The 14,001-nt window shown below is 40.3% G+C and overlaps 1 protein-coding gene, 2 long non-coding RNA genes and 1 other non-coding gene across 7 annotated transcripts; 3 read left to right on the top strand and 1 right to left on the bottom strand.

Annotated features, from left to right (window-relative positions):
• The first annotated feature begins 388 nt into the window (after positions 1-388).
• On the top strand, positions 389-2,630 carry LOC125583724. Of its 3 annotated transcripts, none has more exons than XR_007320785.1 (2): positions 389-2,146; positions 2,286-2,630. It is a non-coding gene; the product is annotated as an uncharacterized LOC125583724 (long non-coding RNA). The 3 variants fall into 3 exon arrangements; XR_007320786.1 differs by having other exon boundaries at positions 389-1,463; positions 1,548-2,630; XR_007320784.1 differs by having other exon boundaries at positions 389-1,463.
• Positions 2,631-2,888: 258 nt separating this feature from the next.
• Positions 2,889-3,756, bottom strand: LOC111204615. The gene is made up of 2 exons (XR_002657110.2): positions 3,521-3,756; positions 2,889-3,279 (listed from the first exon to the last, which is right to left on the bottom strand). It is a non-coding gene; the product is annotated as an uncharacterized LOC111204615 (long non-coding RNA).
• A 313-nt stretch (positions 3,757-4,069) lies between these two features.
• LOC106389450 (rac-like GTP-binding protein ARAC3) lies at positions 4,070-6,032 on the top strand. 2 transcript variants are annotated; one of them, XM_013829708.3, is made up of 7 exons: positions 4,070-4,433; positions 4,924-5,011; positions 5,107-5,216; positions 5,301-5,364; positions 5,431-5,495; positions 5,573-5,638; positions 5,715-6,032. In XM_013829708.3, exons 1-7 carry the CDS (start codon positions 4,338-4,340, stop codon positions 5,817-5,819), a joined length of 594 nt encoding a protein of 197 aa, XP_013685162.1. In that variant the 5' UTR covers positions 4,070-4,337; the 3' UTR covers positions 5,820-6,032. The 2 variants fall into 2 exon arrangements, with proteins under 2 accessions (XP_013685162.1, XP_048607129.1); XM_048751172.1 differs by having other exon boundaries at positions 4,132-4,433; positions 5,301-5,495.
• Positions 6,033-13,147: 7,115 nt separating this feature from the next.
• On the top strand, positions 13,148-13,255 carry LOC125584807. Its single transcript, XR_007321715.1, has one exon. It is a non-coding gene; the product is annotated as a small nucleolar RNA R71 (small nucleolar RNA).
• Positions 13,256-14,001: the final 746 nt, after the last annotated feature.

Genomic DNA, 14,001 nt, shown 5'->3' on the forward strand with positions numbered 1-14,001 from the left:
CACCACAAAAAAGATCTAGATGCAGGAAAAATATGCAGGAGACGTAGAGGAAAGAGACGCTGTGGAGAAGAACTTTTGTTTTTAATAAAATTTGCTTTAGGTTTTATGTTTAGATTTAACATCCATGTTTACATATATAAGAATATAAGAATACATACTTTTCTATTTTAAAAAAAAATCAAATATTTTGATGATCACATATTAGGTTAGAAGAATATATGTTAATGAATGAAAAATGGAAAAAAGTGATTTAGTATTAAAATTTTAGTATATTGGTATTACTAATATATTTAATTTAAATAATTACAAAAATACATCAGTTTCTCGGTTCGGTTCGAAACCGAACCGAACCATTCGGGTTAGAGAAATCTTCAACCGAATGATTTGAAATAGACTTTGGTTCGGTTTGAATCGGTTCGGTTGGTTCGGTTGGTTTCGTTTGACTCGGTTCGGTTTGATTTTTTTTGCCCATTCCTAATCTCTGGTGTCCGGTAACAGTGGTTGCGATTTTTATGGCCATTTGGTTTTCCCTAGTAATGTATGTTCCAGCGAGCAGTATTGGATTTGACTGAGATAATACCTCATGGCTTCCACTCTATTTTGCAAGTGAGGATAATGTAACGGATACAAGATAGAATTTTGAGTGTGAAAGAAGGAGGCTGCAAAGACAACATGGTAAAGTGAAGTAGCCAGAAGATATCAAGTGGCGATCTTTCTTAGTCGAGAGAGAAAAGCTAAACTAAGAGTATGAATGGTGACCAGGGAACGGTGACGAATAATGCATTCCGTAATGTTTCTAAAAAATATCACCTTTCATAAGGAGTAATTTTTTCTTCTCATTTCCTACCATTCCTTTTTTGTAGAGAAATAAAGAACAAAATTATTCCTTGTTAAATTTGAGAAGGAACAATCGTTCCTTTTCATTCCTGCAATTTTATTCTTTTACGTTCCTTTTTTATTCGTTCCGCTTGTTTCCAGAATGGTCACCAGTCGAACCCTAAATCTTTTCCAAGTAAAGAGAATCTACCAAAATCTCGTTTGGTAGAATCTTTTAAGTGTTCTTTTTTGGTAAAACAAAGTCGACATGGGTACCCTAAACATATGGGTTAATGGGCTTGTCTATAATAATGTTTTGGCTTTTCTTCTGTAGTCTTTTTTTTTATTGTTTTTTATAAAAGCTTAACAGTACAAGAGGATTTGAAAGACCAATACAAACATTAAGAGCACCTCCATCGGAGGCTTTTATAAAAGGTTCTAAAAAAAACCAAAAAAAATAAATAAAAAAAATGATAAAACAAGAGAACCGCCGTCTAATATAGGGCTTTTGGAATCGGTAAAAACCCCATACGTGCTTCCTTGGTATTGGTCGTCTCTCTCTTCCTCGATGCTTTTTTTTCTCTCAAAAATCTCGTCGTCGTTCTTTGTTGTTGCTCTCCTCCTGCAAATCCGTCCATGAAATCAAGGTGAAGATTCGAATTCTTTGAGTTTTTTGTATTGATTTAAAGCTTGTGAACCTCGTTGGAATTGAAATTTGGTTTTGATGTGAGATTATCTTGCGGAGGTTTTGGTATATGAACCAAGGTAAGGAACAAGAATCTCTGTTTCTTTTCTGTTTTGTTTTGTTTCCTTCATTTTTTTTTCACTTTAATTTGTGAATTGTGGTGTGATTGTATTCTCGTTTATTGGTCTCCCTCTGCTACTTCATAGTTAATAGTTTTGCAGTATCCTTTAACGTTATGTTTGTATTGATTTGGCTGATATTGTGGACATGTGGTTTTGGAATACTCTACTTGATGTTTGACTAGTTCCCTGTTGGTTTAATGGTTTCAGTTGAGAAATTCTTGTAGTTGGTTGCTAATCTGTTTCTCCTTGATTTGTCAGCGTCAAGTTGGAACGCATTGTGTAATTTGCTGATGAGTCTATGAGAAACACTTAGGCTTTCCTTTGTAAATTGTATTATAGCTCATTACTTTCATTCGTATCTAAGAAATCTAGATGTGCACCTTATGTGGCAACAGTTTAGTTCACTTACTTGTAGGCCTGCTTCTCACATCATTCTGGGACTTGTGGAATCTAACTTAGTAAAAACACCTGGGATCCCTCCTTCACTTGATGAACTACTACTACTGTACAAGTTAGATTATTGGTAACTTCTTTTGATGTTCCACATTGGTAGCTTCTCCTCTGCTATAGGACCAATAGAGTAGTTTCCTTCAAGAATTTACTCTCTTACATTACTGTGTTATTGCTAGCAAATTGAAAACAATTATATTTGATGCTTGCAGTGAAGTAAGCGATACAGATGACTATGATTCAGATTCCAGCATCTGCACAATTATGTAGTCCTCAACCAACCACCATTAACATGGAGTTTTAACAATGAGCTCGTCCTTTGTGTCTAGCTTCTTTTTAAGCAATCAATTCTTTTGTGATCAAGTCTTCTGTCACATTTCATTAATAGGAGTGAGAGTATATATATAATAGATTACTTATGTATTGTCCAATAGAGGCTGAAGATCTTTGCGAATGCTGTTTGATTTGATGACAGGTTTTTGACAGTAAACTATGTATGTATTTACTGCAACACACACAAGCTAATTCAATTGTAAGCATGTGCAGCCATTTTATTCCTTCTTTTCTCTACTTCCAGTAGTTCGCTCACTTCACCAAACCATAAGAAGATGCCAAATCATTGAAAGATCACAACTTTATCAAAATAACGATCTCGAGACTCAAGAGAGGCTTCAAGGAAACATACCATGACACAGAGACCCAACTTGTTGGAAGCTCCGGTATGTCATCAGCTCAGGACAGCAAACATACATATTTGTTTAAATTTTATGAAATTCAATAATAATTCAACTTCTGTAATTAAAAAGAAAAATTAATTTTTAAAAACTTCAAAGGAGTTTTATCATTGGACCTTCACAAATTTAATTACGTTACAAAAGGTTCTAAACTTCACAAATTACAAAATTTACAATTAAACTAATCATTAGAATACAAACGGAGATGGTCTAAGAGCCCAATACAAACCTTAAAGATAACTGTAATACAAACGTTACATGTGCTAAGAAAGGTCACTGGGGGGCTGAGATGTTTCCCTAGTCATCCATCCAGTTCTGCTCACCAGTGCGCTCCGTTCAACTTTCCGATCATCCCTCTGATCGTCTATTTGGAGATGACGCATGAAGCTTTGTCGTCAAATCCGTCTTGAAACCCACATGCAATGCTCGCCAGTTTTCTAATTTGAGCTCCAAATGATCATCGATCATTAAACTATGGGACCGATCAAAAAACAGATCATATGTCAGGACTTTTTTATTACAAAACCCCAACTTCACTTAATCCGCTTCCAATCGATAAGCCTCATCCATTAACTTCGAATCTCAACCAAGAAGGAAAAAATTCCCGACTTATTTCAACAAGAAGAAAAAGACTACTCTCGATGGAGGAGATCTACCACCCGAAGATCACAAGAGAACAAATCAAAGATCTGGAATAAAGAAATTAAACTTACACGGGAAGAAGTGATTCATGCAAATCGAAGATAGAAAATGAAGATACGACGAAAAACTCTGATTAGCTTAAAGATACACAACAAAAAAAGTCGCCCAACGAAGAAAACTACCGACGAAGCGGAACCGAAGTTGCCTCCGACATGTGAAACACCTAAACAATCTTGTTTGCCGGGATGAGTCAGCTCTACTGGTTAGAGCCTTGGGGGCTAATTGTCATGCTTCCGGGTTCGACGCCAGCCAGAGGCGAACTGCTCTTCCATGTCACCAAAAGCGGGTACTGGGCCTTCGGGCCCAGGACATACCCTCCCGGATGAAGCCGGTCCGCTGCCTGACCGGGCCCAGGTAATGACCCGCGAAGCGGGGAACCCTGGATTATCATAAAAAAAAAAAAAAAAAACAATCTTGTATATTTACAACAAAAAGCAAAGAGAAAGCAAAGAGAAAGATAGTAACCGGCGGCGAAGGTCACCCGGTCACCAATTATCTTTATTCAAACAGCTTTTAGAAAGAAGTTGGAGAAAATAAAGAGAGAAAGATGAGCCATCAATTACTTCCTTCTCGTGTAGTGTAATAGGGTCAGGATGAATATCTTTTATAAGATATCGCAACCAAGACAAAAAAAAAATATTAGTAAATAAAGAGCAGAAAAAGGTTAAGAAATGGAACAAGAAGTCAGAGAGTCGAAAAGTCTGCCAGAGACTTTTGAGTTTCAGACTTTCAGCTGCTGTTCTTTCGTCTCGTAGCTGCCAAAAGAGCATCTATCTCTCTTTCTCTCTGCCCAAATCAAAATGAGGGTTTAAAGTCAACGGCGAGAAGATGAGTGCTTCAAGGTTAAAGTGTGTCATCGTCGGTGACGGCGCCGTCGGCAAGACTTGTCTACTCATTTCCTACACTAGAAACGCTTTCCCCACCGTAAGTTCAGTTTTTTTCTGTGATCCAATAAAATCGTTGGGTAAAACGATGAGCTGATCACTGAATTTGTTGTGTAGACGTAAAGTTGATATTTTTATCTGGTTGGTTTTGCGTAATCCCACAACTTCGTTTTACGGATCATTAGAAGGTTAGGAGGACATTTGTCTCTGTGTTTGATACTTTAGTGATCTGTAGGATTGAGATTGTCTGCTTCATGACATAATAGTCAATTGTTTTTTTGGGATGTTTGTAATCTTTTTGGGTCTTACAGTTTTTGTCTGTTTCCTAATATAATCATGTTAAAATTATTAATCAGAGGTTTTTGCTGACTTTCAGCTTAAAACCAGAAAAAGCAAAGAAACTTTTTCCCTCCCCAATACACAAGCGAAAATACTAACGCTAGTTTTATTTTTGTTTGTCCCTCTCACTTTTTTATTCTGCCCATTTAACCTTTATGTAGATTCTGACTGATGGAATGTTGTGGTGACAGGATGATGTGCCAAATGTTTTTGATAATGTCAGCGCCCATGTGATTGTCGATGGGAGCACCATCAACTTGGAATTGTTGGACACTGCAGGCGAGTTATAGCTTTGAGACCTAATTTCTTGCTTCTTTTGTCTCTTTGTCTTTAAGCTTTCTGTGTTTATGGTCTGCCTTGATGAAACAACACAGGACAAGATGACTACAATAGACTAAGACCATTAAGCTATCCATTTACTGATGTCTTCTTGCTCGCATTCTCTCTCGTTAACAAAGCGAGCTCTGAAAATGTTGCTAAAAAGGTTAAATATTAATCATCAGTTCTTTGATATTTATCTACACATTTTTAATACAATAAGTTTGATGTTTTGCTTATGATTCCGCAGTGGGTTCCTGAACTCAGACATCATGCTCCTGATGTTCCCATCGTACTTGTTGGAACAAAGCTCGGTTGGTTATTTTTATACTTTTTCTTCATCTGTTATCCTTCAAAAAGATTAACAGATTCTCTTTTAGATGCTCGAGATGATAAGCAGTACTTTCTTGAGCACCCTGGAGCTGTGCCTATATCTACTGCTCAGGTAACTTTCCTCATTGTCTTCTTGCTGATCTTTTTTTAAGGAAGTTTCTTCTTCTTAACTTCCCTTATTCATTATAGGGCGAGGAACTAAAAAGGCTTGTTGGAGCTTCTGCTTATATAGAATGCAGTTCAAAGACACAACTGGTACGTCAAATTCATCATTATTTTTATTATTCTCTTTTAAAATCTTGCTGATGAGATACCTTCTTCATTCATACAGAATGTTAAAGCTGTCTTTGATGAGGCCATCAAAGTAGTTCTCGAGCCACCCAATAACAACAACAACAACATTAGTACATCTCAGAAAGGCTGTTCCATATTGTGATTCAAGAAAAGAATAAACACGAATCAACAGTTAACTAATCATTGTTTCCGAGTGCCCATTTTCTCTTATTTCCCATTAAACAAGAATCTGTTGTTTGTAGTCCTAAAAGTAGACATATAAGAACTCATTGCTCAAGTATTGAAACTTTGGGGTTGTATCTTTGTGTGCACTCTGTATCTTTAAATTCTTCCTAAGTGTTGACATTTGCTTCGATTCCATTGGAAATTATTCTTCCTAAGTGTTTACGGCACAGGCTCGGTGGTGTTGTAACGAGAGATGGTTGCGGAAGAGACCAAGAGCCTTCTCTTCCACACTACTTACTTTGCAACGACTTTGATTTGCTAGTTAGACCATCTCCAACCCACTCTTATTTCTATCTCTATATTTTTCCAGAAACTCAATTATAGAGGTGAAAATGCTCCAATGTATGTCTCTACGACAGAGTTTCTCTATTTATAGGGGAAAATATAGAGATATGTTTTTTTTTTGAGCAACGGAGGTTATATTAATCATGCAGGAAAGGAAGAAGGTTTAAAGCCCATGGGCTAGTTTACAGACAAAAGGGGAGAACGACAGTGGGCCTTAAGGGCCTGTTTAGCTAAATGGTCAGCCTCTCTGTTCTGAGAACGAGAGATGTGCTGAAATTGGATAGAGACAAAGCAAGATGAGAGACGGTTGATATCTTGGAGAACACCGTAGATCTCTGTGATCTGGCTCTTTGTTACGATGGCTCGAATGAGCGTTGAGCAGTCTGAGAAGATTGTGACTGAATTGATTCCCGCTTCAATTGCTTTCTCGATGCCTCTGCGGAGGGCGAGCGATTCAGCCATGAGGGGTGAGCTAACCGATTCGACGATCTGGGATCCTGATCTTGGGGGATGTGATCGATCACTGGAGAGACACCAAGTAAGTCCTTCTCGCTTTGATGAAGCCTCCCAAGAGGCGTCGACGGCGCAAGATGGCCGTGTGGATGATGTTGGTTCCTGACGAGTAGCAGTCTTTGGCGGTATGGGTTTTCTAGTCTCTGTTTGATCCTTATCTTGAGCTTGAGTCCATTCTAAAGCCGCTGATAGACCCTTTGTTGTTGTTTCCTTAGGTCGATTTGTCTTGTCTTCAAAGATTAGCTTATTTCTAGCTAACCAGATGGTCCAGCAGATCCACAGAAGGATTGGTGATCGTATTCCAGTGGGTGGGAGGCAGAGTGCTTGTCTGAAAGCCTAGATCGAGGTTTTAAAGTCTGTATCCTCAGCTATGTGAACTGGTGATAGGTGTGACGCCAGACTTCTTTTGCAAAAGGGCAGAGGAAGAAAACGTGCATTGCTGATTCAACCTCCTTACAACGAGGGCAGAGAGCTGCTGAGGTCATTCCCCTTCGCTGAAGTTCAGCTCCAATTGGTAAGGCTCCTTGAATAATTGACCAAAGGAAATTTTTTAGCTTTGGAGCTGTTTTTAGAGACCAAACATCTTTTAACCAGTTAAACTCCATGTCAGAATGGTTGGAGAGCATTGGAGGTGGAGTGTTAGCTTTTGTTGGAGTTCTTGATTGCGAGTTGTATCCAGATTTTGTTGAGTAGACTCCAGAGCTTAGTGGGGTCCAGACATAAACATCCTCAACTCCTGCCTTGCTAGGTTGAAGACATTGGATTTGCGAGCTAAATTCTGGTAAAAATTGCTCTATCCTGGTTTTATTCCAGTGCAAATCATCCATCAGTAGATCAGATACCCTCAGGTCTAGCGTTGTATCATGAACTGGTCCCATAGGTTTAGCTGTGGTGTTGGGAAATATCCATGAGTCTCTCCAAACTCTTGTATTCTGACCATTCCCAATTGCCTTTCCTAGGTTTTCTTGGAGAAGATCTCTGCCGTGGAGAATGCTCCTCCATCCATGCGAGCAAACTGCTGGGAGTTATGAGTTAAGGAAGATCTTCTTGTGGCAGTATTTCCCAGTAAGTATTCGTGCTAGTAGTCAACTCGGTGAAGCTAGTATTCTCCACGCCACTTTTGCTAGAAGCGCCTGATTAAATAACTGGATATCTCTTAGTCCGAGACCACCTAGTGCATTAGGTTTTGTTAGCTTATCCCAAGCCACCCAACACATCTTGCGTTTGTCTGTTGAGCTATCCCACCAGAAGCGTGTAAGAGTTGATTGTATTCTTTTGCAGAGGCTCACTGGAAGTTAAAAGCAAGACATCCAGTAGGTTGGAATAGCAGCCAGGACTGCTTTGAGCATGGTGAGCTTTCCGGCTCTCGAGAGGAATCGAGTTGACCAGTTGGAGGCTCTCTGTCTGATTCTGTCCACTATTGAGGTGAATAAATCTTTTTTCCTTTTCCCGAAATTTTTGGGTAATCCAAGATACTTGCCTACACCTCTTTCTTTATGGATTCCTAAGATCTCCTTAGCTGAGTTTTTAACCTCTTGGGAGGTCTTAACAGAGAAAGTGATAGATGATTTGGAAATATTGACCTTTTGTCCTGAAACTCTCTCGTATTTCTGCAGGATAAGGGCCAGGGAGTTGCAGAACATCATCGTGTCGTCAGCAATTAATAGGTGGTTGACCCGGGGCTGCCTCTAGCCACACGTATCCCCCTCAAGGAGTCGTCTAGCTTTGCAATTCTGCAGAGACCTGATAGTACCTCCCCACACAAAATGAAGAGATAGGGGGAGATCGGGTCTCCTTGCCTAATTCCCCAGTGAGGTTTTGATATTACGTGTATACGCACACCAATTAACCTAATGTGCACACTACCACAATCGAATGGTATGTCGATGTAGCACTTTAGGATCGAATCCACAGAGACTAATGATTACACTTTATTTCTATAGGATCAATATCAAGCCAAAACAATATGAGGGTTTTAAAGTTGATTTCGTAACAAGCAAGTAAGAGATTGATTTAAGGTTTTTCAAATGATTAAGAATGCTAGCCTAGGGTGGTTTGATCGGGTGCTAAACAAGTGTGAGCCAAACAATTATTCAAGTTCAATTAAGGGTAAGTCTAGAACTCGGATCACTCAGGTTGAATCAACCCACTCTCGTGGTATTGATTCCTTTGCAAGCCGGTCTTGATGCCTAAACTCTCGTTTGGATCAAGACGCACTAGCAAGCTTTAGAGATCAAGTCCGATATGTTCATAATACACCCTAATATCTACTCTCGCTGACTAGGGATGCAATGCTCATTCATAACAAATCTAGCAACGTATTACACGGTTAATGAACAGGTTAAACCTAGGATCTAACATTAAGCGGTCAGTTTAATGCAAGCATTAAGAATAGTTATGAATGAAGACAATCAAGGGATTCACTTATCTATGTTTAACTCACGGATCTAATACCCTAACACCCTAAACTAAGCAAGTGGATTACTCAGCCATGGACAGAGAGATCACAGAGATAACAGATGAATAAAACATGTCTGAATTAATAATAAAAAGCAAAGTGGGTTTAGAAATCTTCTCCCAAGAATGTAGAGATTCTTCTCTCTTAACAAGAGTACAAGTTTTCTCTCTCCAAAATCTCTCTAAAAGAGTAACGTAGAATGTCTAGAATAATAAGAAAATATATATTGCAGGTCTCTGGCGGCTGCAGCAGAAAAAAGGGGAAGCCCTAGGTAAAATCCCGAAATATTTGGAAACTTCCTTAAAAATCTCTGCCGCTGGAACAGACACTCAGATTGCTCCGTGAGACTGCTCTGCGTGAAAAACTCCAAATTGCACTCTTTTCTGCCTTTTTTGTTCCAGCTGATTCATCTCACATCCAATGCAACTCCAGACCTGTAATGACTCGAAAAGGACTAGGAAGAGTCGATAAAGACTTGAAAACTAATTAGAAAACATATATACAAGATGCCAAAAACACCATATATCAATTCCCCCAGACTTAGATCCTTGTTTGTCCTCAAACAATGTCAAGTATCAAGAACAAGGAGAAAGGTTTGAAAGTGTGGAAACTCTCCTATTCTCAGCAACCATACTTTAACCACGAATCTCTGAACCATATAAACAGTAAAACTAGGACAACACACCCTTACCGGAACCCCACTGACTGCTGCTCAAAAATCGGCTTCATACTCTACATCTCAAACCTGAAAAAGCAACACTATCGAGACAAAACTCTATACATTCATTTAAGAGTAGCGTGAGCTTCTCATCACATGCACTATTCAGGGTAGACGGGCTAGGTGTTAAACAGGCTATTTAATGGTGGTGTTAAAAGTGTTTAGGGGTTACTATTTCATTGTAGAAGATGCAGGATATCGCACAAAATGGCAAGAGAGGATAGATCCATTGATGTCCACAGCTTCTACTCATTTTTGCTCTATCTGGAACGACTGCTCCGTTTTCGATCAGCCATCTGGATGATCAGATCATCTGCCTGCTATCCAATCTTTCAACTTGGTACCCACTCTTTTGCTTGACCTTCCCATTGGCTCAAGTTTCTTTGATTTCTTCCCCTTCTCCATCACCTCATTTTCGTTTTTTTTTTTCTGAATACTGATATGGTGATATGACGAAGAAGGAGGTAATACATGATGTTTCTGAGTGCCACTGGTGGTTCTGATTTTCCACCCCTGCTGTTGCGCAGTTCATTGGTTATGGAGCGGTTGCTCCCTTAATCTGCTTGTTCTCCTTTTTGACTGAATTTCTGCAACAGTAACGAGTAAGAGACTGCATCGATCCTTTCTTCTCCGACCTTTTTGCATATATCTGCACATATGACACTGAAAAACAAATGCATGAAGGTGGAATAAAGGCTAAGGTGCAGGGTGAGAACTAGCTAAAGATGAACTAGCCACTCAGGATCAGCAAGATGGATAAAAAGGATAAGAAGTCCTGAGTGTGTTCTCGTTTCCCTGATCTAATGCCCAAAACAAGAAAAATTTCAGTCAAGATTAGATTCAAGTTAGGTGAAGTTAAGTCTACCCAGTGTAACCTGATCAGCTGAGAACTTCTGGAGAATCAAGTGAGATATGTCATGGTGTTCCAGGTCCACATGTGTGTCTTTGCCACCACTAAGGTCACTGAATAAGATAACTAAAGCACGGAATAAGGTCATAATTCCCACAAAGTTTTAACTGAATCGATCATAAAAACTGACTCAAACTGACTCAAAAGAAAAACAAAGAAAGAAATGAGTTAGTAAACAACGAAAACCCTCCTCCAGACTTACTTCACACCATCCCTGGTGTGAAAGTAAATTAGAAAGAAGGTGAAAACAAGAATAAACTTTTTTTTAGATACTTACCTGAGTGGAGCGGACGCTCCAAGAAAATTTTGGGTGTTCCATCGTAAGATCTGCGCTTGGAACAGTCGCTCCCTTCTACAACCCAAAATTTTGAAGTATTTCGGATTTTCTGTTTTTTGACCTGAGACTCAATAAACTAAAACGAAAAATAAGCTAAAAAAAACAAAACCAAGTTATATTTACACTTACCACTGGGTTGCCTCCTACCAAGCGCTTGGTTGAAGTCATTAGCTTGACTTGGTGACATGAATCAGTCGGGTTGAGCATGAGGGCTTGTTCCAAAACAAGCTCCACAATCAGACATGTTCAGCTTCAAAACTCTGCTCAACAACCCTTTCACAGTAGCTTCTCCTTTATCTTTAAGCTCATGTGTGAGAATTACTCTGACCTTAGAGAAAGGTTTAGAGGTATCCTTGCACTTTACCTCATACTCAATGGATTTCTCATCACACAACCGAGGTATCAAAGTCATCATAGGGTCACCCTTGACCCTTTTCTTCTGAACTTTTTCATTCACCCTTGCATTCCCACTGAGTTTCTTGGTATCAGTGTGAGGATCTCCATCCAGGACTTCTTTGATCTCACCCTTTTTACCAAGCTCCTTCTTAGCAACAATTTCCAGCTGTTCTCCACTAACCACTGAAATGCAAGAGGCGTAGCGGATTTGTGATCTGGTTGGGACAGTCTTGTAGAAAACCTTCTTGGTTATGTTGGAGAAGGAGACTCTCTTATTAGGCATGTCGACGACTGCTCCAACTGTGGCCATAAATGACCTTCCAAAGATCAAAGGCATCTCATGATCCTTGCTCATCTCAACAACCTGAAATTCGGTATGGAGAATACAGTTCCCAACTTGGACAGGAAGGTTGCGAATTGTGCCATAAGGGACTGTCATGGAAGAGTTTGCAAAAACCAGTTTCACCTGAGAAGGCTCAATGTCCACAATGTTCAGCTCGTCTACAATCGCCCTTGAGACAAGGTTCACACTAGACCCAGAATCACAAAGAGCTTCCTTGAATTCCACTCCAGCAATGGAACAAGGAAAAACAAACTTTCCAGGGTCATCAACCTTAGGCAGTACCTTCAGCGATGGTGTTAGTGCTTCAGTAAATGGTGCCTTGATTTCCTCCTGAGATTCTCTGCAATGTTTGAAGAACATATGCAATGGCCGAATTTCCCAAGCATGTTCAAATGAGATCTTTTCAGGAAGCCTTCTTACCAACTTCGTAAACCCAGCCAGCTGCTCTGTACTAATAGGATCCATTAGATGTTTATGCGGGATTGGATATGGAACCTTAGGAACATAGACTTGCACTGGTGGAATCTCAATAGGTTCGTCGGGAGCAGTCACTTCAGAGCTACCAGGCTGCTGTTCTCTCTTCTGCGCCTGGAGCAGTCTCAGCATACAGTTGCTCTGGTTCTTTTCCCTCAGCTTTCTCACATCTCAGCTCTGCTGCATTACAGTGCTCAACTCTAGGATTCATCACACTCTTTCCAGAAAGGGTACCTTGCTGTCTCTTGACACTCTCAGCTGTTTGAGCAAGTTGAACATCAATCCTCTTTATGTGGTTGCTCACAGTATCATACTTTGTATTCAGCTCGGTGAACATGTTCTCCATCCTGGTGTTGATGTCTGTAGAAACTTGATTCAACGCCTTGGCATGAACCTGCTGACCCTGCAACAGTTGTTGCATCATCATACCCCGACCCTTCAGCTCATCTGGTTGATTGTTCCCAGTAGCTGGAACAGCTTGCCGATTGCTCTGCGGTTGTCGCTGGTTCTGGTTCTGAATCTGCCCGGCCGTAGCTTGCTTCATGCTGAAGACGTGCCCTTGGTTTTTTTTCAGTAGCTGATCAACCTTGGCTGTCAGCTCATCTATCTTCTAGGTGTCGGAACTGTTCTCTTTCTTGGAGTGATCGCTCTCCTCGTTCTTATTGGCTGAGGTAGCAGCCATGTTCTCAATCAGCTCAAATGCTCCATTAGTGGTCTGAGTCATGAAGTCTCCGTTGCTGGCAGAGTTCATAACACTCTAAAATTCCCAGTCAACTCCATCATAGAAAATTTCCAAGAGGTAGTCATCATCATATCCATGGTGAGGACATTCTCTGCGATAGTCATTGAAGCGCTCCCATGCGTCACAGAAAAGCTCATCAGTGAGCTGCCTGAAAGAGGTGATATTGTTCCTCAATGCAGTTGTTCTCGCCTTAGTGTAGAAATGGTTGAGGAACGCTAATCGGACATGTTCCCATGAAGTGAGAAAGCCGGTAGGGAGGGAGTTCAACCACCGTGCAGCTCTTCCATCAAGAGAGAATGGAAACAATGTGCACTTGATGTAGTCTGGTGGAACACCATTCGCGCGAGTGAAACAACAGACTTTTTTGAAGCTCTCAATATGCTCCATTGGAATTTCTGTATAGAGACCAGAGAACACCTTTCTCTGTACTAGACCGATCAAAGCAGGCTTGATCTCGAAGTTCTGCCTGGTGCAGGGTGGAGGAACAATGGCAGAGCACGTAGTAGGGATGTTACGCGGAAGGTTTCTCCTCCCAATCGGAACAGTATGTGCCTGTTGTTCCTGATGTTGCTGAGCAGCTTGTTCCTGCGCTTGAATGGTCTGCTGCAACTATTGCATCTGCTGCTGCATGAGTGCCATTGCAGCAATACGATCATCCTGATCGGCTTGATCACCCATAGTGGTGTCGGTTTGCCTTGGCTATTGACGATTTGTTCTTTCTAACCTTGCTAGCTCCTGGTTGGTAAGTGTAACCAATTTCGTTGTGCGTTTCTCCGAGTATGTCTACTGGTTATGCACCTGAAAAATTAACTGCAACAAAAAGGATAGAGCAAGTTAGAGGTCTTAGACTAAATAAATAACCGAAAAATAAAGGTAAAAAGATGGTCCCCGGCAACGGCGCCAAATTGATATTATGTGTATAC

Source organism: Brassica napus, chromosome C3, assembly GCF_020379485.1.
Source record: "Brassica napus cultivar Da-Ae chromosome C3, Da-Ae, whole genome shotgun sequence".
Taxonomy (NCBI): Eukaryota; Viridiplantae; Streptophyta; class Magnoliopsida; order Brassicales; family Brassicaceae; genus Brassica; species Brassica napus.

Bases quoted from the DNA above. Each gene is read 5' to 3' on its own strand.
- LOC106389450 (XM_048751172.1), top strand. From the start codon at position 4,338: ATGAGTGCTTCAAGGTTAAAGTGTGTCATCGTCGGTGACGGCGCCGTC. The intron at 4,434-4,923 runs GTAAGTTCAGTT...TTGTGGTGACAG, and splicing joins CTAGAAACGCTTTCCCCACC to GATGATGTGCCAAATGTTTT. The intron at 5,496-5,572 runs GTAACTTTCCTC...TATTCATTATAG, and splicing joins TGCCTATATCTACTGCTCAG to GGCGAGGAACTAAAAAGGCT.